General features: G+C 35.9%; 1 protein-coding gene across 2 annotated transcripts in view; it reads right to left on the reverse strand.

The window, feature by feature from the left end:
* DTWD2 (DTW domain containing 2) overlaps nt 1-27,339 on the reverse strand; it is a 94,110-nt gene that overhangs the window by 34,360 nt on the left and 32,411 nt on the right. For both annotated transcript variants that reach the window (XM_042787961.1, XM_042787962.1), the window contains exons 3-4: nt 21,872-21,966; nt 1,324-1,513 (exon numbers count right to left, since the gene is read on the reverse strand). In XM_042787961.1, coding sequence (XP_042643895.1) covers nt 1,324-1,513; nt 21,872-21,966 — 285 coding nt within the window. The remainder of the gene's footprint in view (nt 1-1,323; nt 1,514-21,871; nt 21,967-27,339) is intronic.

The following is a 27,339-nucleotide window of genomic DNA, read 5'->3' on the forward strand; positions in this document are numbered from 1 at the left end:
TTCTTGTAAGAACCAACGCAAGAAGAAACCTAAAGCAATGGCAGTGCTAAACTTTAGACAGCAATTTGACTTCCAAATGAATTAAAATCGTAAGTTTGAATTTGTTTGAATTACAGACAAGTTCCAGCCACAGAAGAAATGTAATGGTTTGACCAGTTTTTCCATGCTCCATTGACAAGCATATGACAAAACTACAAAAAGTTATGTTTCTTTTCAAAGACTTATAAAGCATCCAACCAGTAACATTTTTCAATTTCCAGATTTAGAAGGTGTCAGTTATGAATAGTGCACAATGCAGATAACAAAACTGCAGTGTGCGAATTAGAGCCTTTCCTAGAATATCTGTAATTTGAGCATTTAACTCAGACACACCACTGTAGTTCATTAAAGAAATGCTGCCTGATGTGCGTACATGACCTAAATATAAATGAGTCCAATCTAATAACAGAAGAAAAACCTACTCAATAACAGCAACTGAGTCATAGGAGATTAAGTTTTACCTTAAAATCTTACATTCAAGACTCCTGTACCAAAGTCACACTCAGTTATCCCCCCAAAAATTCACTGAGAAGTAGCATCATACCATTCACAATGCAGCAATGGGAATCTATGTCCACTAATGTTATTAACATTATATTACAATCTAGGGTATTTTCATTAGGCTTAATCCCTTATTGGCAGTTCCGCTGGGTGGGTGTTGTTGGTGTTCCTAAGGGGGAAAAAAAAACAAAACAAAACAAAACAAAACAAAACAAAACAAAATAAAACCCCCAAACCACACATGTCCAGTATTTGTTTTGCTTAAATTCTAAGGAACATTTGCCAAAAGTCAGAAAGTTTTTAATACGATGAAGACCAAACAGGCAGAAAAGAACGTAACACTTTCAAAAGAGGCTAGAAAATTCTACTTCAGGTTTTTCTATTGCTGCAATGCAAAATACTTATACAGGGGAGAAAAAAAAATGCTGATTTCATTGTATATGTTCTAACAACATAGACAACAGGCAAAAATTTTCTACAAAAATCAGTTTTCAATTTTGCAAACCAATAATTCACTATGAAGTTCAATGCATTAATTAAACAAAACCAAATTTCAAGTGACAAAGTGAAAACTCACAGTATTTACAGTCATCTTTCTCACAATCTTATAGGTTGTTTTATTTAATTGTTCAAGTTCTCCTTATTTTGTCAGCTGGCTGCAGCTGAAAAAGAAACCAGATTTCCATGATACTCATCCTCACAAAAACACTTCCTTCTGGCTGGTCAGAAAGCAAGTATCTATTAGACACACTTAAAATTTTTATTTTACATATTACAACTCACCTGCTTGGGAAGCCGGAAGAGAGAATTTTTGTAAAATATATCTTTAGCCTGACTCCATGTTCCATCGATGATGATAATAACAGATGGACTAGAAGACATCACAGCAACATCTTCCAAATTGGTTGCTTCAGCTCCAGGATATAAAATGAGTGTACTGGGATTTCTGCACACAGCTGCTAATTCAGGATACCTTCAATTCACAGACAGACAAAATGACAATAATTATTAAAAGTTTTCACAACAAATACATACTTCCAGATATTCCAAGTTACTAACTCCCACTCAACTTCTCCAAATTTTACTTAAGTACCAATAAACAGTCTACCACTCAGCTATCACTTCCCAGCACCTCAAAAGTTGTTGGTTCTCCCTCAGCTCCTAAGGGGGGAGGAAAAAGCCACCCACAAAAGTAATCAGTGGAAGCTTGATAAAGAAATATATCAGGAATATTTTTTGATTCTTTAATCACTAAGTCTCTAATGTCTACTTGAACCAAAATGTTTTTAATTGTTTACCAAAATTTAACATATGCATTCTAACAAAACTTAGCACAAAAATACTACAATCATCCCATTTTGATTCTTGTATATATAAAGGACATCAGCAATTCATGGTCCACATCTACAGAACATTTTTGAAAATTTGACTATCTCAGGTTTTTTGGCATTTTTGTTTGTTTGTTTGTTTGAGATTTTGTTTTGTTTTGTTTTGTTTTAATTACAACTTCTACAACTACAGTTCCCAAACTTGTACATTCTCTTCTTCCTTCCTGTTGACTTCTACATTTGGCAATGGTACCAGAATAATAACTACTGTCTATTAAGAGTTCACTTAATGTACATAGAAATTCCTAAACTTTTTGCAGATCACCATTGTCAGTTGGTTTATAAAAATCTATGAAAGGAACTGTCATTTAAGTAGTATTGGAAGCCTCAAAAACTACCTAGTCAAGTAGACTGATAAGGGAGAATCTGAGAAAAAGCTGGCCTTGTAACGAACACTGCATTACTTGTCTGGAATTAGTTCCAGCAGTATCATCACATGGTCTTCAGAATCACTTCAATCAGAAAGCAGGAAGGAATACAAAGCAAGGGCTGACTGTCTGAAGCACGTGACAAAGAATAAGAAACCAATTGTGCATAGTACCTCAGAGGCTATAAAGAGTAACTGACATGGTAGGAAGACAAGAATAATACATAGTTGAAATAGTGTGTGACTATTTGTGTTCTGAAGTGGAAAGGGAAGACAGTACAGCTTATCAGAGACAATAAGGTGTATCTGAACGAGGTTAACAATAGCCAGTATACAAAGTGAGTTCTCCACATTACCTATCAAGAACTACATAGAATCATGAACACAGACACAGGCAGGATGTAGATATCTAAGTTCACACAGAGAAATTCCTAATGATAGTCTGTGACCCCGCAGCTTTTTGAGCCCGACACCTGCTCCACCCCTCCAAAAAATTAAGCAAGAATCTCTTTCCTAAAGAGGGGGGAGAGGGGAAAGAAAGAAAAAAAAATGGTTAGGGAAGAAATAAATGGTCAATAATGGGTTTTGAGTTGATATATACTAGGTGTACTTCAAATCTGTGCGCTCCATTATCACTCTCTGGGGATATATGTGAAAACACAATTTTTATCAGTGTTAGAATCAGGCAGAATTGCAGTTCCCAAGACATTGAGATCCTGAGCCTAAGTCTGATATAGGACCATATGGGAAATATCTGAAATGAAAGAGGAACTGAATTCAGTGTACCAATACGTCCAGAACTAGTATTCCAAAATTTGACCATCCTCACCCCTAAAAGCAAACAGTCCAGACTGATTCAACAATAAGTCAACATCTTTACTAAAAAAAAAGAATAATGATATTTTCTTCCAAAACGAACAGTCAAAGTCTGTGGAAAATAGAACTACATGGAAATTTCTCTGCCCACTGTATTTTTAAACTTACTTACATTATGGTGATTTCGTATCACTTTAGTTTAACCAAGAATCATGCTACATAAAATCAAAAGCAAGAGGAGGTATCCCACTACAGGCTACCTAGCACTTGAAGTTTAAATCTAGAAAATCAGTCATTATTTTCAAATGTTTGTCTTGAGAACCAAACTCCTTGAAGAGCAAAGTATCTTAATTCTGAGATAGCAGAGCTTTCAAAACATTAACATCTTTTCAACGGTTAAAAAAAAAAAAAAAAAAAAAAAAACAACAAACAATTCTTAAACTATTCCAAAAACATAATGACTATGAAGCACTACAAGTTCATATTATGAACACTACAACTGAAGTCTTTGTCTCTGAAATATGATTCAGATGAAAACAACAGTTTTCAAATGCATACTCATCCAAGAATTCCACTTATTTCAGTTTACAAGTTTATATGCAAAAGCAATGGCAGCAGAGTGGTTCAAACAAATTTTGTAAATTTGTCCCATAAATTTAACCTAGGATTTGAGGGCTGATTATGCAAACACTGCCATAAGAATTCGTAACACTTTACAAGCTAGTAGGTGTTGCTTCTATCTTCAAAGAGTTTACTATCCACAGACTTAATCCTAGAGTGACACTGAGCACATGCACAGAGCTATTTAGTACTCTTTCGTCTCACAGAAGCAGGTTCTCAGAAATATATGATGCACAACCCCTTCAAGGATATGGTCCACACTGATAGTCTCAGTCCATGTTAGCAGCTTTATTAAAACATGTCTTCCATTTATAAAATGAGCTCGTTCTTCCTTCCTTAATACAGCACAAGAGGAATGAACTAAATATAAGCAACTAATGGTTTGCTTAGAAAGGGATACAGTTTGTATAAAGTAAGCTTCCTGTTAGTTTGTTGTTGATACATAGTGCAAATTAGACTTCTTCTACTCACATACTACCACCATTAAGAATTTGTCCCCCAAACTCCTTCAACTGCATTGAATTAGATATGTGAAAAAAATTAAAAGGCTCAGTAAAAGACTGAATTTATATCTGGTAAATGAAATTAGTTTGTTACCTAAAGAAATTGATGTATCATTCAAAAGGCAAGTACATATCAACAGTATCACTTCTCACAGCCATCTTGCAAGAATATGTTTGTGACATGGTTGCTTTGGGTAAGCACTGTAATACAGTGTATTTTATCACGCATTACTTCTGACACACTGCCATAGGGCAGGATTTTCTCTAAAAGAGTCAGATGTTTTTAAAGGAAACATATAGGAAACAATTCTGATAAATTAGCCATTTCACTGTAATGCTGAAATAGAGGTGTTGCCTGCTGAGCTCTTTTGAAAACCTGATTCACACTCTACGGCACAACTGTTTGTTCCATTTAAGCTTTCACTTGTATGCTTAAGCATACTACAGCATATAAGTAAAAGGACTAGGAATTAGACTTCATATTCACAGTGCTTTGCATCTAAAAGTAAGTGCATACAACGTTACTATAAAAACACAAACAATGTTAATATTGATTTTTTTTTAATACCAATAATTTATTCCATTGTTTAAGTACAAGAGTGATTTGAGACAAACAGTACGGCTTATTAAAAATACAGGAGACAATTTCATTAAGGCTGATGTTTGTTTTCCTGACGACTCATAAAATAGTAAATATAACACACCAGTTTTGAAACTCTCCTCAGAGCCACAACAGAAGCTCCTTGCTCAGTCCTGTGCTACCCAAGAAAATGTCTTTTTGCTTTTTATCCCCGTCTAAATTTCCCCTGCAAAACAAGGGTGGAGTAAAAAACTCAGTACCAACTCAGCTGGCAGTCCAGACTGCCTTGTTTAGAATGATTAGACAGAAATTTCAGGCCACACACTAGATCACTGTACTGGGAGGTAGGTAACTTCCTAGCAAGACACATCGCTGATCCCAAGCCCTCCAAGTTGCCAAAAGCTGAGAGAGGGTCTCATCAGAATTGGATCTCATCAGACTTGTAGCTACAATCCTGTGAACTCTTTATTCTTTGGGGTGGTTTTTGTTTCTTTTAAATTCAATCTGCTTTTATTTAAATTCAGGAACACGATTTTGTAGTCCAGCTAGACCTGTATATGTGGGGACGTTACACCCAACAGAAACACTGATGTATGTTAGGAACAGGAGGTGAAGTTAGGATAAGCACAAGCAGTCACACCAGAATAAGCTAGTCAAGCTACTGAAAAAAGAGTTGATTATGATGATGGAAGAACTTCACACAGCAGCTGCCCACAGTCACAAACATGGTCTTGCTTTTCTTGCCATCTTGTGACATACAGTAGTACACATATTCATAGCATTTATAACTTCATACATGGGAAAAAGAGTGTGAAGAGCAGTGTGGTTGCTGGTCAGTGCTGGAGACTACTGTGTTACATCTTATTCCACATCATAGTCCTAGATCTTTACATAATGCTTTTGTAGAAGCCTTTCTTAGTGTGAAGCATGACTAACTTCAGAGGATTAAGGGTGACTTTAATTTTACCTTCCATTTCAGTCAGAACAGGCATACTGATGGCAGATGCTTTGAAGCCACCAAGTTTCAAGGGGAGACTGAGAAGCTGAATTTCTAAACAAGTACTTCCCTTCCTACAGATCAGAGGTTGACTTTTAAAGAATTCACAACTCTGTGTCAGTCAGGGAAAAAAAGAAAGATTAACATTACTACATATGAAAAAAATCTCTTAAACAGTCTGCTCATCCTTTCTCAGAGATGCTACAAAAGAATGGTTATAAACTCCTAACTGACAATGAGAACTTACTTCTTAATTTAGATACTGTAGTGTATTACTAGACGTAGTAGGCTTTAGTTACTTTGTTTTGCATGCTACTTCACAAACAAGTTTTTCTCACTCAAGAGTGGACCAGGTAAAGAATTTCAAATACAAAATTGTTGTATGTTAATATTAATGAAGATAATCAATTAAGCAAATTCTTCATTTAATTTACATCACATGTATTCACGCACTACTAAGAGCAGTTATCAAAAGCTTCTTGTAGATTTGTTATGATTAGGACTTTGAAGCCATGAATCTCAATCCTTAAGTAAAAATCTCAAAAGCATATATTGTAGCAAATCTCTGATGAACTTACAAATATACATTCACTCATTCATATATATATATAAAAATAAAACAAGGGAAAAAGACGTGCAGCTCTGTAACATTCCACCCCACCAAGGCAATTGTTTAACCGAATTCTTAATTGTCACGGGGAGGGGGGCGGGTGGGAAGGGGGATGAAGAATACTGCTTAATTTTTCCTTTTGGAAATATTATAACTGTAACAGTTTATAACAGTTTTTAGTTTAGGTTATCTGAAAGGACCTGATAATGAACATGGCTTGGTTGCCTGTAAGGCAAGATTTAAGTTTGTGAATTACTGTAAAGAGAGTATTAACCAACATAATTATAAAAATGTGATTCAAGTAACAGAACTGACACTTGGTGGAACTAAAGGGACTTTAAATTAGTATGTATTGGACGTTAGTAGAAAAAGAGGTTGCTTGAAAAATACATTCAGGTAAAAATAGGTGTTACTTTCTCCGAAGACTTCAAGGCAGAGCAAGATCTATTCTTTTCTGTGTGGGTCTCTAAGTAATAACTAAGGAGGTAAAAATAAAGTAGAGGCATTTGAACGATCAGATAGCTTGAAATTTTCTTTTCTAATCATTTCCAGATTGCTAAAAACTAGCAGACTCTCTAGCAAGCTTTCCAAACAAAGACAACAGAATTTTAAAAACAAAAGTTGTTCACAGAATTGGTGGGCAATACTAAGTATGAAAGGACATAAAAAAGAAAAGAAAATTAAAAAAAAAAAAATGCTATTTCCAAAAAAGAAAGAAGTACAGATTAAGGGGAAAAAAGGCAAAGAATGAAAATGAAATGAAATGAGAACCAAACCCAACCCTTAACACTTCACTGATGTCATAAACTGTATGAAATAGAAGAATTATAAGCAAACATGAATATAGATACAACAGAGACTAAGATATCAAGGATAGTTATTTAAGTATACCACAAGTCTAAGTGAGTATTACGAAAACTAGGTAAAAAATAAGCACATTAATTAAAACCAGAGCAGGGAAAAAAAAAATACAAAAAAAAACCCCATGAACCACCACTGGCCTGCAATCCAGAGGAAAAATTAGTAATAAATAACATTAGGAATAAGTAAAACCTCAAAAACTGAATTTAACACTTGACCTTTTCAATAGAATAATGTGAGCAACACAACCAGCATCAACAAACAAGTCAGTTCTTACATTAGCATATAGGCCACCTCAAAATGTAGTCTACTGCAGTTAAATCACAGTGTCTTTTCTTATTTAAAAAAAAAAATAAATAAATAAAATGGAAAACTACTGATCTATTGGTGTGAACTAGCTGGAGAAGGTCTACTAACAACAACAGCAGGAGGGATAAAAGTCTTCACAGAGAAACTGAATAAATTGAGATTGTAAATTTTAGAGAAAAGAAGTCCAAAGAGAAACCTAGTTAACAGTCTCCAAATCCACAAGAGGAAGGAAATAACCTATTCTCCATGTCCACAGAGGACAAGAAAACACATAATAACTGAGGCAATAAAGATTCATACTAAACAGAGACAAAACCTCACAAGCTTTCTAATGGTAATAAGTTAAGTTCATGTGTTAAAACAGACCCACTGAGAATTCTGCACACTCTCCTGTACATGGTATTAATACCACGCTTACGAGGCTAGTGTCACTTCTGTAGGAGAGTAACAGAGGCATCTTGAGGATCTTTCTATCCCTACTTCTACACCTATGCAGTTATATATATCACCATATACATCTATGTATTGAATATCAAATGCCAATGCTGGTCTTTAGTTGATCTTAAACATAATGATTTCAAGTAATAGGCCTATGCTGACGGAATAGCCTCTGTACAGAGATCATGACATTTCTAGTGTTCCCACATGTGTACTTAATAACACATTATTTGCCTGTGAACATTCAATCCTGGCACTGTACTTGCTGCATTTGTATATATTACTAGATCTTTCATTATCAGCTTGTGGACTTTATAAAATGTTGGAATTCCCAAGAAAAATCAATTTGTATCATTTACAGTTGCAGTATTTCACTTCAGTACAGGTAACATTATATTGCAATAATTAAAAATAAGGTCAATCTGAAGATAATCACTTTCTCTATGTAAATCAATATAAAATTTCTTCTCTATTACCGATCTTTCCATGACCGACAGCTAATGTAAAGCACAAAAAGATGTTATTTAAAAGATACCTTTTAAGGTGCAAGTATGGTCTTGAACACCGTAAGAGAAATAGTTGAAATACTTGCTTTTCATACAATCCACTGTTCAGCCTTAGTTTTGGTATGCAGCAGGCATTGCAGGTCTATATAATCCATTCAGTCTGACAACAATCTCTGCTAAGCAGACCTATTCAGATCTTTCATTTGTGCCTGAATTGTATCCAACCACTTTGTCATATCATAGTTATACATTCTCATGATCACGCTTAAGACAAGTAGCATTTCATTATTTCTGGGATTGTGTGCTCTCAAGATGTGTAATTTAAACACAATCTTATCTCATTATAATCCAGTTTTTGTGTCATAAACATTTTTATTACACATCTATACTCAGTTTCTCTCAAAATCTAAGTGGTTTTAATCCAACAGGGATCTATTAAACTTTGCTAGTGAGAAAGGCAAGTATTCAAATTTTAAAAATCCAACATTACCATTCAGTAGCGAACAGTACTAATATTACAGAACAGATGTTAATTTATTACCTGTGGAAAATCATCAGGTTAATGGGAACTTCTCAGTTTTTCTCATCACTTTTACTATTCCACCTTGGTCATAAGCAGTTGCCTTTGTCTCTCTCAATACTCCTGCACTTGGAAGACTGTAGGAATACTGATCCCCATAATTCCGACAAGGTAATAAAATGAATGAAGATAAAGGTAAGAACCCTCTATCATGTCCACACTCAGAAATGGTCCCTTTGGATCAGGACTGAAGCAGAAGAGATAGCCAGCAGGAGAAAAAAACAATGTTTTCATATTACTCTACTTTTTTGTAGATAAATGACATTTAGTCTCTAATACAATATGGATTTTTTTTCTTCCCTTTAGAACAGATCAATTGTATAAACAAATTATCTTTGGTCAAGAGATCAAATCATAAGAAATATTTTTAATGTTTGGAAACCTGTAATCTTACAACTAAACATTTTACCTTTTACTAGGGAAAAAGGTCATAAATACAGCTTATTAAATAACCCTCTTTAATCTATGAAAACGTGTATATAAAATACTTAGCAAAAATTCTGGTAAGCTCCCCAGTGAAAAAACATCATTACCAATGCCTCCAAGTAACATTAGCTTTTACAGCATAAACATGTAAATAAAAAGAAGTGGATTTGTCTGTATCAGGACTCTAGTACACGATACCAAGTTTCTTATTACTGTCACAAGTGGAGCTGGCCTGCAACATTTAATAAACTAGAATTAAAAGGAATAATAGGTAATAACAGGTTCTGTTTATTGTGTCTTCTATTATTCCAATTTCAATTTACTACCGCTTTCTCATGTACTGTTCTTAAATTAAAACAAAAATAGCACATTAGCTAGTAATAAAAGGAAAACTACTTTCTCTCTGTACCTTAGAGTACTATCAGGTTTTTTTCTAGAAAAATGGTTTTGAACCAATCTGAACATTTTAAAACCTGACTCTAACTAATATGTCAACAGTCATATTTGGTAACATGGGCAGATGGGTTTTGAAAATGAATGCAATGGCAGCCAAAGGTACAGTCATGTGAAGAAATCAAAAGCAGAGCCATTATCCTGGCAAGCCTCTGCTTTCTTAGTGGGCCTCAACACCAAGTCTCTCAAACACTTAATGACTTCCTCAATTAAAAGTTTATTGCAAACCCTTCATGCCAAAAAAAAAAAAAACAAAAACAAAACAAAAAAAAACCCTGACAACAACAGATTCTTATGAACTAAAACACGTCTCCACATTCTACTGAAGAACACTTTTTTCCTTTAAACTGCATTCAGTAACCTCTTTCCATCTACTGCTTATACAACATAAAACTTACCAAAACCATTTTATGGCTTATCTAGTGTCATAGAAAAAAGCAAGAAAATCAATATACAGTCTTCTAGTGAAGAAAATTAGTATTCTTTCTACAGAAAAGCAACAGCAATCATTTGGTTAAGTTACAGCCAGGTTTTTTAAGCAATTAACTGCATAGAAACCTAGACACCAGTATATAGCAATACCTAGAGGCCATGATCATAGGCTAAACCACTTCTCCTCTATATAACAAATACAACCATACCAAGAAGTCCAATCCTCTCTCAAGCTTCACGTAGGACTGGTACAGAAAGACAGCCAGAGAAACCGCAGTAATTCTGACAGACTTTTATAGAACTTTTACTGCATCTTAAGATTACTTTTATGTAACACAAGCTAGCCACCAATTAACATCTCTAAACATCTTAAAACCTCAATTACCATAACAAGATTCTTTTTTTCTCCATTAAGCCTGTAAAACTTCAATGAAATATTTGTTTTCTATAATATCTATATTGCATTATTTGTAACTTGTTTGCTGTAACTTAGGATGTTGACCACATACATTATAAAAGCCAGTACTTCTTCAAAGTGCTTGTTTTGAAGAGCAGAGGGAGAAAATTGAAATAGAAGCCAGGAAACTGATGAAGAATTCTTGACATGCAACCACCAGAGACAAAAATAACCTTCCACTTCTTCTAGTAGAGAAAAAATTCTCCAAATATACCCTACGCCCAAGGGGGGAGGGGAAGGAATTTCTAAAGCTACAGTCCCAGAATAGTAGAAAAAGGTCATACCATACCTTAGTTCTAGCTCAAGGTAACAAGAAAACAAAGCAGAGATTTGTACAGAGAAAACATTTCAGAATAAAAACTTCTAAATACAGCAAAATTATCCAAGCAAATTAGTAACTGAAATCCAGGAAATAAAGCACATATTTGAAATGGCAGCTGCAATTAGTACATCTAGAAATGCCACAACCCTTTAAAATAAACAATATCCGTTACTTTTTCTCCAAAAAAGTTGCAAGTTTTGCTTCAAGAAAGTAATGCACCTGTTTCTTCTCTGTAACTTGGGCTAATGCAAATTATTTCACTATTAACATGAAGTATTCACAACAAAATATTTCCAAGTTAAACAAAGAATAAATTACTAATGCCAGATAACTTCTACTTTTTACTTGATGTGAAAAAATAAGAAAATTCAGTGCAAATTTTGTCACTAATTCACAAAATTGTTGCTCAGATAGGCCCAGAGGCATCATCCTACTAAGGCAAATCCAGACCACTGAATTATTCTTACATAGCTGGTGAACTGCAGCTGCTAGTCACTACATTCACTTGCACAGTTCTTTCCCTTAACATAGCAACAGTAGACATTTGAAAGCAAAAAGCCCACAATGTCAAATCTTTCTCTTCTACAGAAACACTGGCAGAAGGATCATACACTATGTTGGGTTCATGTGGCAAGGTCTGGGTAAAGAGGGAGCTGCAGGTGTGTTCCCTGTGGATATGCCTTGAAGTGAGCTGCAGCCCATGGAGAGGACCCATGCAGAGCAGGGGAAAAACGTGAGGGAGATGGAGTGGCAGGGAGGAACTGCTGTGGACTGACCACAAGGCTGAAGGTTGCAATATGCAAAGAAAAAAATAGCCAGAGATAATGTTATCCAAATTATATCAAGGAATATGAAATTTGATACAGTAAAGTACAGTTTCAGATGTAAATGAGCACATGTTCAGTTAGTCCGCATTAATTACTTGGATACACAGAAGCAACAAAAGCTGTGACAGGCTGATCTCTGGCTGCACCTACTCATCGTTTATTGAGATAAGGAGTAAAAAGGCGCAAATTTAGTTTAATAAATATAATGAAATGGAAGCACACAAAAAAAAAACTTACAAAAAAGTTACCTAAATAAAGAAACTCATCTGTAAATAGTTTTAAATTATCGTTAAGTGGTAAGAATCAGATAGTTGATATTTCATGTAGTAAGAATATTTTTATTTGTGAACAAATACTAGAAAAATTACATATCTTCAGTATGTAATTACCACAAACAGTTTTATAAAATTAACAGAAATAAATTGCATTTTATTACTGCAAAACTGGTTGAAGTAACAAATTTTCCCAAGTGCCCCAATTAAGTTCTGATCTAAACTACTGAACTGTAGCAGGGCTGGCAACTATACTATACAGAATGTATTAGAGATCTGTGTAGCTTGATTTCAGAGAGCAATGCAAATAGACTTGTAATTGCCTCCTCGCTGTCATAAATAACAAGGTGGTGGATGCAGAGACATTTGCATCTGTTTTCCTGTTAGTGATTATTCGTAGAGTATATAATTTTATCATAGCGTGCAGAATTAGCAAACCACAGAAGTGTGAATATTTGCAAAGAGGGAAGGTTTGAGAATAAGATTACCTTTTCAGTTAAAAAAAAAAAAAAAAAAAATGCAAAACCACCCCTCCCAAACTGTCACAAAGTATAAAATAAAACTTAAAAGCAACAGTGACAAGGCTGTTTATATAACTATGATATCAATGCAGAATAATTCAGTTTTTTGAGATGTTAGACTTTAGATACTGATGCTATCTCTGTTCAATATATGCCAGAAATTCCTGTTGAGCAGAACAAACAGTATTGTTATTCAAAAACAATTGCCTGAAAAAAGTTTATTAGTAGCTTAAAATGAATATGAATCCTGTAAGTTATATTTTATTCATGAATATGAGACTACAGTTGTTTTTCCCCTAATATTTCCATAGTGATTAGCAAACGTGCCGTCAAAGAATGTACTGCAGTTGTTAGATATGGTCTTATGAACAATGCTAGGAAAAGATGTTAGCACACTTCCCCCCGCCCATTCCCCTTTTTTGAAGTATCATCTCTTTATAATATCCTTCAAATGTAAATGCTTCTGTAACTGCAGTTTCAGAAAACCATACTACAGTATGTCCAGCTATATAAACTACACCTTAACTCTATATTCAGGAATCAATAATTGCCTAGACAAATTGAGACAACATATGCCCTATAGCTACCCCCCTGTCCTCCCTACACTTTTTAATTTTTTAATCACTCTTGCCCACTGTATCGTGTACTAACAATAAATAACATTCAATTTTCAGTGCAGGGCTTGAAATTTAGATTGTGTAAAGCAAATTTATTGTTGAATATACTTCACTGGACAGACTTTGGGATCTGATCTTCCTTTCAAGTGTGCCAGTATCTTGAACAAATGGGCATCTTGGTTCCCTTTTACCACCTTAATCATTGCTACCATGCAACCTTCATAATCCAGTGGGAGTTCAGTAAACTTTCTTTCCCAGAGTACTCTCAGTGCAAACGTAACACACAAGAAACAGGGGTTGCCATACACTCAGACCGCCAAAAGGGATTGCATACACTTAGACTTACTACTGGCAATGCCCAAAGCCAGAACTTTGGGATCTAGATGAAACTTTTAATGCATAAGTCAGCCCTCTCTTACAGGGTATTTAACAAAAAATTCAGTTAAATATTTTCCAAGTGTCATCATTTGAATACAATTCATTATTAAATAGTTCTACATAAAAGCACAAATTTAGCTTGTGGAGTAGAAGGAAGAAGAAAAAGGTAGACATTCAGTGTTCCCATGACAACACCAAATTTGATTCAGGCTTTGTCTGTTCCTACACATGTAATTACACACTAATGTGCTTAGAAAGCCTCGAATGTGTGATATACTAAAAATATTACCTGCTACATTAGCAGAACAAATACATACATAATACTACAACTGCATATGCAAGTTGCAGGTATAAATTCTAATGCATTAATTTGCATTATTCCAGTACTAAATACCCTCTCTTCTTGAGGCCAGGCATCAGTTCACTGAGGAACTGTAAAAACAAAAGTATTTAGTCCACATCAAATATTCACCAAACTAACTGTAAAACAGATTAAGTAAATGAATAAGAAACCTATAAAAATAATAATGGGGAACACAAACCTCAAATATTTTCAATATACTGGGAGCCTGACTTATGATTCTTCATGCGCATATTAAAATTTATGGCAGATTGAGTTTTTCAGGCAAATAAATCAGAGACTAATTACCTCTACAAATGTTTCCAGGACAATCAACCAAGCCTAAACAGACACACAGTCACAGAATCATAGAATGGTTTGGGTTGGAAGGGACCTTAAAGATCATCCAGTTCCAACCCCCCTGCCCCGGGCAGGGACACCTTCCCCCAGCCCAGGTTGCTCCCAGCCCCGTCCAGCCTGGCCTTGAACCCTTCCAGGGAGGGGGCAGCCACAGCTGCTCTGGGCACCCTGGGCCAGCGCCTCACCACCCACACAGGGAAGAATTTCTTCCTTACATCTAATCTAAATCTACCCTCTTTCAGTTTAAAATCATTACCCCTCATCCTATCACTACATGCCCTTGCCAAAAGTCCCTCTACAGGCTTCCTGTAGCCCTCCCCGTTAGGTACTGAAAGGCTGCTATCAGGTCTCCCCAGAGCTTTCTCTTCACGATGAACAGCTCCAACTCTCAGCCTGTCCTCACAGGAGAGCTGTTCCAGTCTCCCAGTCACCCTCGTGGCCTCCTCTGGACCCACTCAAGAAGGTCCATATCCTTACTATGTTGGGGCCCCAGAGCTGGACATAGCATTCCAGGTGCGGTCTCACACAAGCAGAGTAGAGGGGGAGGATCATACCTCTCGACCTGCTGGCCACAATTCTCTTGATGCAGCCCATGACACAGTTGGCTTTCTGGGCTGCAAATGCCAATTGCTGGCTCATTGTCATCTTTTCATCCGCCAATGCCCCCGAGTCCTTCTCCACAATACATTCATCATCCAGCCTGTACCTGTGCTTGGGATTGCCCCAAGCCATATGCGTGACCTTGCACTTGGCCTTGTTGAACTTCATGAGGTTTCCATGGACCCACCTCTGAAATCTGTCAATGTCACTCAGGATGCCATCCCTTCCCTCCAGAGTGTTGACTGCACCACACAGCTTTGTGTCGTGATCACATGTGCTGAGGGTGCACTCAGTCCCACTGTTCATGTCACCGATAAAGATGTTAAACAGCTCTGGTCCCAATACCGACCCCTGAGGAACATCAATCATCACTGTTCTCCACTTGGACATAGACCCATTGAACGCAACTGCTCTTGGACTGTGACCATCCAGCCAATTCCTTACCCACCAAGTGGTCCACCTGCCAAATCCATGTCTCTCCTGTTTAGAGACAATGATGTTGTGTGGAACAGTGTCAGATGCTTTGCAGAATTCCAGGTAGATGACGTCAGTTGCTCTTCCCTTATCCACGAATTCTGTAACCCCACTGAAGAAGGCCAACAAATTTGTCAAGCATGATTTGCCCTTAGCAAAGCCATGTTGGCTGTCACCAATCATGGAACAAATTCAACCAACAATCAAAAAGGAACAGGCATCTCTGAGTAGCAGGAGGTAAAAGTACACATTTCAAGAGTGAGTGGGATGACAGGGCACAAGGCAGAGAAAAGCTCTGAAAACAGCATATTTATTTTGAGTCTGACAAAAAGAGATATCCTGACTTGTCAAACAATCAGGACAACACAGTTCAATAAACTTAGGAAACAGTTGTTTAGCAGGATTTTGGATGGACCTTCACAGGAAAAGACTGTTTACGTTTATCAAAGCTAAAGAAAAGCATGGTATAATATATGAAACAGATGAAAGTCAACACAAGAACTGTAAGATCAAGCTTAACCATCACCAGAACATATCAGAGAATTAGCACCTCTCCTTCTATTCCAAAAGAGCTTAGATTTGCAACTTTTCACCATTTGGGCAAGATATGACCACATGTCTGTAGGGAACCAGTAAAAATCACATGCAGAGACAGGAAGTAGGCCTCTATGAAATCAAGACACAAAATTGAACCAGAGAAGAACAGAATGTTGAAGCTGAAATTATGATAAAGGGACAGAAACACAACAGTACAAGAATATCAAAATATAGAAGATGTCCCAAAATTAGAACAAAGTTTTGAAAGATAGGAGATAGAAGATATGAGACTAGGCCAAGAGAAGTCAGAAGATGAAGTGTCACTAGATGAAATACTTAAGCTAAAAGAAAGGAAGGGATGAAAAAAAATCTTCTTTTGCCAGTGCACAGCAGAATGAAGGAAATTCAACAAGGCAAGAACAAAAACAACACTACTACGTTCTGTCAATATTATCCTAGAAGAATCATGAGTATTGAGGAAAGACAGCAGAAGTGTTGGAAGAAGATCTGCATGTTTCAAGAAATTCTTAATGGTGGTAGTATAGGTTGCAAAATACACTGGGTTCACATAAATGAAAATTTAGAATTGCTAAGTTGCAAAGACAGCAGAATTACAGGAGCAGAGAATAAGGTGAGCACGGAAAGTAAGCTCTGTCATGGATGTGAAGGTCGGTCGTACCAATGGAGAACAGGAAGCAGCTTTGGGGCTGACAGTCTTGTCAATGAACACCAGTAAACTGATAACCATCTGATGACTAGGAACAGAAAAGAAGAAGCTGCTGGAAATTACTCAGAGGGAGGTGGGAGTATGTAGAAATCTAAGAGAATATTACATGTGAAGAATTATATATGCCTTTGATAAGCAGAAGTACTGAACCACAGTTACTGATTTAATAAAAATAGGTTTTAATCAATAACTGAAGCAGAAATTATCCTAACTAATGCTAAAGAATCTGAGATACCATCAACTAAGGAAGACCTAGAAATCTTAAGTCAAACACAAAGGGCTTGGATAGATGGTAGCTAATGAAAACAGTATGGGATTTGTAAAATAATCAGATTAAATAATGCTATAAGAGGGGAAAAAGTAGGAAATGCCATCTGGATTTGTGCTGCTGGAAGACTTAAGCAAAGAATAGAAAAAAGACAAAACACATCTGCAATTTCTAACATTTGAACATACCAAAGAAGGCAGGGGAAAAAGCAAAGGAAATTATGAATAAGTTATGCACATTTGAATGCTGACAGGCAGAGAAGAAGCAATGTGAATTATATGAATGTCACAAGTTGTCAATACAAAAAACACTGTTAAAATAAAAAAAAAGACATGAAGCAAACAGCAACCACAGTCATGAGAAAAGCAGTGTTTCTAAGTGAGACCAGAAAATAAAATGGATTCAATGGTTAAAAAAAAAGCATATAAACATTTTCCTACCATTCCTAATGAAGGCAATTAAGTTACACACATATCCGTTCATTTCATGAATACAGGATAAAAATATTCTTAGATAAAGTAAACTAACTTTCGTATTTTCCCTTCTAGAAGGTTCAAAAATCTAAGGTACAGGCTGTTACAAGAGTCCCTAGTCAAATTTATTGGTAAAACATATTTTGTCAATGTTATAATCATTCTATATACTCCTGTGTTTTGCAGCATCAAGACCACAAAAACAACAACTTTATAACAGAAATTAATAGAAATATATAAATAAATAAATAAATAAATAAAATAAATAGAAATTAATTTGCCAATTCAGAAATTAACCAGAGTCCTACCACACTGTTAAGGTAGGTATGTCTGGCTAATCCTTACTATCAATTTTTCAATGTCCACTACATGATATGTGGTCACTTCATGAAGTCAGAAGTGAAAACTCCAGTTACAATGGAATCAGCCTGGTTTCATGCAAGTACGAAAGCTTGCTTTGCATAAAAGTTTTGAAAATTTCAGTACAAGTGATCTGAGCATCCTGCTTGCTTATGCTGTCCTACTAGCCAATGTCTAAAAGGTACCCATATTTAACAGGCTCAGCATCTATACTAATAAGCTATGTTAGACACACAAAGTAGCATTTTACACTTTTATATAAAACTCAATCTCCAATCTGGCAGTAATGCTAACCCCACCCTCCCACACCCCTGCCTGCCATACTATTATGATACTGCGTTCATTTTAAATCTATAAAAAGAATTGAATAGAAAATACTAACAACTCACAAAAATGCTATTTTTAAAATACCACCATTCAGTAAGTACTTGTGCCAAACGTTACTTTTAGCTTAATCATTTTAGCACATCAAAGATTAACTCTAATATCTGACAATAATGTAATCAATACAAAAAAAGCCAGAAGCTGAAGTCTTTGAGCACTTGGGCAAAAAAAACACAGATGACCAGCAGAACCAGTCTTTGAATTCAGAAATTCTACCTGATGAGTCAAATCATCATGTAAACATTACATACTTTCAGTGGAATTAAAATGCCAAATTGCAGGAAAAATGGACTAGACTGGGAAAAAAATCACATATTAGCACTTAAAAACAATTAGAGTAATCACTTCTCATCTTCATTATTACTGTGTCAATTATATGTTGAAGATACCAACTTCAAAAAGTTTTGATTATTTGTTTACTTCTGGAAAGACTTTAAAGTCAGTCCTTATCTTTTCTGCAATATAGGTCAATCAAGAATAAGGTAAATGTAATCTACATAATTTGTGTATCAGTTTTCAACCACAAGAAAAGGTGACTTGAGAAGGTCGAATTGGGTAGAAGAAATGCTTGGGAAAAAAAAAAAAAATAGTTCTTTATGTTTTCTTTTTCACCCAAGCACAAGTTAAAAAAAAAAAAAAATCCTGGTATTTCAGTCTGACTGTAATAAATAGAGGCCTAAATGTTAAGCTTTCAAAATATCCCAGTTACTCTCTAGTACCCAGTTCTATGTGGAGTTCCTCATGAAATCCCTCTGTGCTCCTCATTAGATTTGGATGCTGATTACAAAGTGCAGGAAAAATATTATTTTGTAGCACTAGGACAAATGAGGAAAAATAAGCTACATACACTTGGCTAACAAACTTGCCTTCCCCTTCAAGAGAGGGGCACTGAAGATTGAAAGAACTACCCAGCTCAGATGGTATGTTTGTTCTCACCTGGAAGCAGACCTGTTCTGACAGCTACAGATTAACAACTGTCAGTTTGCTGGTTGGTATCCCGCTGCTAGAGCTGTTGTGATGGAGACTCCTAAAAACATCAGCTGCTGTGTATGGCTTAATTTTCACTCAAATCCATAATGACAAATATTTATATCTCCTTTGTGAGCTATCCTGAAGTGTTCTTAGTTTTCAGAGCTGTTGCCAAGAGCTTCTGGATTCTGTGATAAAACAAGCATGCCCACTACCATTGTATTCTGATAATTTACAAATGAACAAGGCAACCATCAAGGACATCACTTTCACAGGTCTGCTGCACAAGAATAATGTGTGCATCACATTTCCCCTCCATCTACAGGCACTGTTCCCGTGCAAGATCAGGGCAAGCACAGATTTGGAGTTATACTGTTTCTATTCCCTTCCAACCCATGCACTTCTGGTAGAAGATGCAAAGGACACAAATAATATCACACAACTTCAAAAAAAAAGCAAAGGTATAGCCTTAATGTGCTTCAAAACAATGATAATTACAAAATGTAACAGCAAACATTCTTTGACATTTTCTTCTTCTTCAACGTAACAAAGATAGAAGTCATACCCTGACATAGAGCAAGGTTGATTAAGTTGCTTGTACAGAAGCAATCAAATTGCTTACAGACAGCATGGCTTTTTTAAAAAACAAACAAACAAGCAAACAAAAAAAAACAAACGGAAAACAAGCCCTGTTTAGTTTAATATGCCATAAAATATGAGCTAATCTACTGCAATTGATGAGGCTTTAAAAGTCCCATTAGCAGAAATTTTCATCTTAAGAGGAGAGCAGGGACCAGTACAGCCACTCATGGCAGCCAAACACTGTGATGTTTCTATCCCTGTCTGCAGATGCCTGTTCCTAGAACGTACCACAACAGAGAAGGAACTTAAGTCATTCCAGGTGACCTATGTGAGCTCTCTGAACACATCTACCCAGTTTATGTCCTGACAGGATGCTAGAAGTCCAAAATAATGCTGGCATGATCCTCTAACCAGCTATTCAAGTACCGAGTACTAGTTACTAATAATGAATATGGATTAAAACATGAATGCATATACAGCTGTGGAAAAAAAAAATATATATGTAGTAATAACACATTGCAAATTTGGAAAATAATTTTTCTCCCCTTCTCATCCTTACTCCTCCCAGGAAGGTGGGAAATTAACTTCATGACAGAGCACTCACAATTTCTTCAGTCTCACATCTACAGTACAAAGCCGGCATACTGCAGATACTTAGACTGGAACTATGACTACTGCCTAATTACTTTTAGCCCTGCATCTAGGTAAGTCAGGTCACCAAAATTCATATTAACCTAAGGAAAACTTTAATTTCTTTCACCACCTCCAGTATGTTTTATGGCAAAAAACCTCAGAGGAATGAGGTAATTATGAATCTGTTTAAACTACTTTGACGCTGAGATGTTCCAAAACTGGTTTTGACCTAAAGAGGATTTGTTAGGTTAGAGAAATATCTCTGGATTCAAACTTGAAGAAGCTTTAACACTGTAAGCATCTCTTCTAAAAAAAATTCTAAGGAGATTTACTAGAAGCAGAATGTATTGATAATGTTCCATCCTGTGAACATCAGTATGAAAAGTTACTTCATTTTCAGGTTTAACGGGAAGACAGTACAATTTCTCTGAAGCCTGGAACTTCTTAGATAATTATTACAGTTATTATCATAGAAGACTAATAGAAAACCAATGTATTTCTAATGTGCTTTAGTTACTATACAGGCAGCACAAAGGTGTGGGAGCACCATTCTGAATCACTTTTTGACACTTTTGTTCATTGCACTCTATAAAAAGTTTTCTCTAAAGATTAAACTATATTTTAGAATTAGTTTCCTTCATCAGTATTCATGATTTTTATTTGCTTTTATTGAAAATGTAGGTAGTAAAATTTCTTTGCGATTTGTACCAAGAACTGGTTTCTAAGACACCTTCATCTAATGAAGATTAATGACATTACATGGGAGACCAATATTGTCCAAGATCTCAGAGTAATAAGAAATAATAATAATAAAAAAAAAGTAATCTGAAAGCTATGCTTTCTTATAATTAATTTTAAGAGAAAGAGGAAAAGTTTTGAAAAAATACATTCTCTAATAGTTTTTCACCACTGGACTCTCTCCTCAAGTACAATCTCCCACACTCAAGAAAAAACTATTACTTGTATTTCAGTAACACCAAATGATTTGTCAGACAAAGCAAATATGAAAAGAACCATAGAGAATAGCAAGACAAACCTAGTACCAGGTAAAAAGAGAACTGCAAAAAGCTATGAGTTGCAGAGTAACCACCTAAACTTTCCAAGAGCACAAAACTGAGACAGTAAAAGCTGCAACCTTGAGAATGACATATCAAGTGTTTCTGACTATTATATATAATTTATAATTATATATAATTTAATATATAATTATATATCAGAAGCTTATATCAGAAGTGAATGTGCACACTGGAAATTAAGAACACTGTTGGGTATTAATAAAGACACTGAAAAAAAATCTCCATAATTTACAGAGGACCAGAAAATGCCTCAGCAATCCCACTCACCTGTCTTCACTAAAACGTCGACCAACCAAAATTTTACATTTGTCTGGAGGGAGACAAGCCGCTAGCAAAGGTACTGTCCTTAACACTCGACTTTCCTGTAAAAAAGAAATGGTACTTCTGAGTAAAATCAAGGATGGCTTCTATGAATTTAATGTAATGTTTCCACTTACTTTCAAGTTCTGTTGACTACAGACACAGAAAAATATCTTACCAGATAACAGAAAAAAAAAAGATCTACAAGAAAAAATACCCAATTTTGATGCATTCAGACTGTATTGTTTTGATTGACAGTATTGAACTTAGTCTTAATTAACCTGTGATCATCAGCATAAATTTGAACTAGGCTATCAGAATCAAAACCAACAAAATTTCACAGAATAATAAACAGTAGGCAAAAAAACAATGTAAGTATTAATGTAATAGGTTGGCGAGCTAAAGTCTCTATAAGGGAAAACGAGGGGAGGGCTTGATTTCCACAAACGTGCTAAAAAATAAAAGCACTTGAAGTATCAGAACAGACAGTGTGAAATGCAAACACCTCCACTCTGCTGTCACTTCACAGTAACCAGAACAGTGGCACCAACACTGCTACAAGTACTCCATCTTGTGCCATTCAGGCTGTGTTGACCAAGCATCTGCCTACATCTTTTTGCCACAGATGAGGAAAGCAACTCCTATGCCTGGGTGGGGAGCAGAGGCTCTTCAGATCTCAAACAGCACTGAAGAGAACCATGTTGGAGCAGGGCTTCAGAAAGTAGAGGAAGGGGGAAGTACTGCCAGCTGAAGCAAACCATCTACTTATCATACTTACCACACAAAGCCATTTATTTCTGTCTTTTTTTTTTTTTTTTTTTCTAAACACAACTGGGAACACACTGGTTTTTGTCTAGACAAGAAGTATTGCAAACTGAGCTTGAATATTTAGGATGTCAATTTTTATTTTCCCATCAAGGAAGAGGGAACATAGGTTTATCTTACATTTATTGCAAGATAACATCAGCAAGATAACATCAAAACAGCAAGATAACATCAAAAACTGAATGAAAGTTTTGCTTCATCACAAGAGGAACAAAGGAAGGTTATTAGCTGAATCTAGCAGGAGGCAAGACACTAGAGGTCAGGTGAGGATTACAAAAGCCCTAAACCCATCAAGAAATGAGTTCTTAAAATATTCTCAAACTGAATGTCTCATGATTCAGACAATGAAAATCCAAAGAGCAGTCCCTAAACCACAGGATTAATTAATGAAAACCCAGGGGAGTTTTGGTCTATCTTTTGATATCAACAATTCAGTATTTGTGAGCACGTAAGGCCTTGATTAGCTCTCTCCATCCTCTCTGGGTGGCTGTTACCTTCCACAAGTATCAACGTGCAGCTGCCTGTGGCTCTCGCATTGTCTTGCTACCAAACTGCTGTTAAATTAGTTCAGTGAAGACTTTTATCGCTGTTGCCTAAAACCTTTATTAATTTTGCTTTTTCTGATCCATATCTACTGACTGTCTATAGATAAAACATCATGGAGTTGAAGGAATAAGTTGTCCTGCTACATCCACCACCACTTTGCATGGCAGCAGCAGCATGATGTCTCATAGGGATAAACGAAGATCAAAGTACCTGAGGAGTAAATTGCTAGCATGGGGAGGGAGAAATAGCTTTCAAACTACCATTGATTTCTTCTATTTCAGCAAAGTGGAATAAGCCATCAATGATGGTACAGTATTATTTGTCTTTATTTCATCATAATTAAATAACACTCCAATTCACTAGTCAGAAGACTCCCTTCTTCATAACAATGTAAGAAGTGGCAATAAAGGAACTGGAAGAAAATCAATTATTTATCTCTGATAAGCAAAACCAAAAGAGGTATCATCAGTCAAGGGAAAGTCATTCAACTGTTCCCTCCAATGTCATATCATTACTTCAGAATTACCTTTCATATCAAATAAATACATTCTCTTACCAACAGAGAAAATGGAATTTTCCAATCTAAGAAACAATCCATGTTTACAGGAAGATAAAACACAAAATACAAAGCTGAAAGGAACTGTTTGAGAAAAGAAGCTTAAGAACAGGTAAGTCAAACTAACATTAAAAAAGGTTTAATTTGTTTACAATTTTCTTCATTAAAAACCATTTGTGTTTAACTAGACTATATATAACCTATTTGCTACCATATCTGTTGTTCTCCATTCCCTGGTTTGAAACTGAGGAGTTACTCTCTTCTTTGTTCTTCTCAGTGTTCTGACAGTAATTTGCAACTCTTTGTTTCCTTATTATTTGACCATTGAAGTACATAAATAGAAATAGGATTGGATGACTTATGTGATGGTTGACCTTGGTTGGCCTCCAGGTGCCCACCAAGCTGCTCTATTACTCCCCCTCCTCAGCAGAACAGGAGGTAGAAAACAAGATGAAAATGAACTCGTAGGCTAAAATAAAGGCCGTTGAATAAAGAAAAGCAAAGGCTGTGTGTGGAAGCAAAAGAAAAAACAGAAAGACTTTACTTCCTATCATCAGGTGAGGTCCAGCCACTTCCTGGGAAGTAGGGCCTCAGCACGTGTAGTGGTTTCTCCTAAAGACAAATACCTTAATAACAAAAGCCCCACCCCCTACTACCTGCTTTTATTGTGTGATATGGTAGGGAATACTCCTTTGGTCATTTTGGATCAGCTGTTTTGGCTATGTCCCCTCTCAATCTCTTGTCCACCCCCCAGCTGCTGGCCTTTGGAGGCACGGTTTGGAAGGACAACCCTGATGCTGTGGGAGCACTACTCAGCAGTAGCCCAAACACTGGTATGTTACCAACACTGTTCTAGCCACAAATACAAAGCACAGCACTGTAAGGGCTCCTATGGGGAAAGTTAACTCCATCCCAGCCAGACCCAATACAACTTACTTTTGTATTTGTTTTTTTCCTTTCCTGGGAATTAGAGGTACTTTTGGTCAGCTTAGCACTATTCATCTACAATGAACAGGACAGTTCTAACTAATAAAAGTATTTCTTAAAGCCAGCAGATACATACTTCCTTCATTTTTGTTTATGAATTGTTAGGACAATTAGCAAAAATTTTCCCCTCTTATTTGATTTTTATTGTTCAATAAGGAATACTATACAGAAAAACTATTATAATGAGCAATTCAAAGCTAATTACTGGAATTAGATCAATATATAAATTCTTTAAATACACACAACCTAAGTTTTCTTCTCAGATGCTTAACACTGAAAATTCTTACACTTTCATTACACATAATGGCCTACACTCTGCTGGAGATCACCCCAAAGATGATAAAAGGCAAAGGTAAGACAAATGCATACAGGAGTTTGTACACCCAGCTATGCCACTGACCTGACATAAGGTTCATAACAGTAGGCATGAGAAGGGAAAAACAACTAAACTATTTATTTTACTTTATGTATTTTTATATATATAATTATATACATAAAAATATGCAAAGAAGAAAAAGAAATTAGGCTAGGCAAATAACTCCTTCACCTTTCCACTAGTCCTGATGCTGGGTTTGGGATACTGGGTTTCCATATCCTTAGTTTTAAATTACTCTCATTATGAACAATGGTACACTAACACTATTCAGAAAACAAGTATCTACCACTTGACATGGAATGCTGAATTCTCTTAGAATTCCTTTACAAATAAAAAATTATTCATTTTTTCATGGTCCATTTATGCAAAACGGAAGCTGGATGGTAGGATTCCTCACCTGGGATCCACTGCTCTGCAGTAAGTGATGCCTCTCTCTTTCACAGTACCTGATAACTGCACAGGTCTATCTGGCAGTATGGCCTCTGGATAGTAAGAATCTGGAGACACAGGCACATTATTCAGAGCACAGGAAATGTTGCTCCTGACTTCCTACATTACTATCTTGCCTGAATATACATCTGAATAGCATCATTTGACCATAGTTGGTGACTTACTCCACTGCAGTACAGACTTCCAAAGCCAATAAATAATGACGCACATGGATGATGAGAGTCAACACTCATGTGCGGTAGGACAAAGACATTCCCTATCTGGTTAGTTTCATGAAATACTTTTGAAAATGACTCTTAGAATATATCTCTAATGAAATGGCAGACTCAAGGAACACTTACAGTCCAGAGACATATCTGTCTTCAAGACTGACTATATTTTGAGTATAAGCAGCTAGAGAAAGGGAACCTATCTTCTGTCAGGTATACCTCTGCTGTTCTGCAGTCAAAAGCATCACCTGTGATCAACTAAGACAAACACTTTCAAAGATCATTGTAAGATATTCCTAGCTTTGCACTATCTGTTTGGATTTACCTCTGATAAGCCAAGTGCCCTTGCATAGTCCAATAGTTCAGTTTTTCTTCTCCGATGGATTGTCTTCAAATAGAGTGGTCTTCAAATACTAGTTTATTGTGTGAATTATCATTACATAACATATATAAATGGGCAAGTTGCGTCCCATTATAACAGTCAGCTGTTGTGATTGTTGGTTAGTAAAAAGTTTAGACAGACATTCAGAAGGACACAGGAATGGTGTATGGAATCTAAAAAGAATCTGCAAACTTTTTCTAATACCTTCCACCATGAGTAAGAAACTCAACACAATTCAAATGCCAGTTCAAAGTTCTCTGTCACATTTTTAAACCTCTTTTTTCCAGCAAGTGACTTAAGTATATACTTAATTACTTTTGAAATAAGAAGTAACACAAAATAATATTACTTTCTAATTGGCCAATTAAAAAAACACAGCTTTCTTATCTATGGACCAAATAGGTCATGGCTTGTGTTTCGTTTCTCTGTGAGAGAACACTTTTCTCTTACTTGCTCTTTTACACTCTGCTTAAGTTCCTTCAGGTAAAGACTCTCTGCATGCTGACTGAGCTACTGTATAATGCTAAGTAAACAGCTAGACCAGAAGAGTACAGGTTTCTAAACTTCACAGTCTAATGTGTAGATCTACCATTTATCCAGATCAATATAGTTGCAGTCCAACTTCTAAAACTCTTATGATCCGCCACCATGCTCCATTGTTAACAGAGAAGAGAACACCAACATAAATTCTCCCATGAGGTAAACCAAAACATACTGTTGTGAAGCTAAACAGCTAAGGTCATCACTAAGATGAATTGCTTAATTCATATTTGTAACAGAACACTACCATCAATAAAAGAACACTGCTATAATCAAAACACATTCCTCCCTGAACCAACTCTGAACACCTCCTGTAAGACACCATGTCAAGATTAATTCTTGGAATTTGTACCAAGACAAGTAGACTTCAGATTCTAGCAGGACTATTCAGATAAGAAGAGATGTCTTGCATGCATGGAAGTTGGAGAAATAAGGTATGATTTCAGAATATACAGTAATTCAGAAGAATTGAATAAAAGATACAATAATTCAGATGAACTGGAATTTCACTCATCGCGTTTAAAAGGAAAAATCATTATGATGATAACAGCATAGCCATCTCCT

This window comes from Tyto alba, unplaced genomic scaffold (genome assembly GCF_018691265.1).
Source record: "Tyto alba isolate M040663 unplaced genomic scaffold, T.alba_DEE_v4.0 Super-Scaffold_13, whole genome shotgun sequence".
Classification (NCBI taxonomy): domain Eukaryota; kingdom Metazoa; phylum Chordata; class Aves; order Strigiformes; family Tytonidae; genus Tyto; species Tyto alba.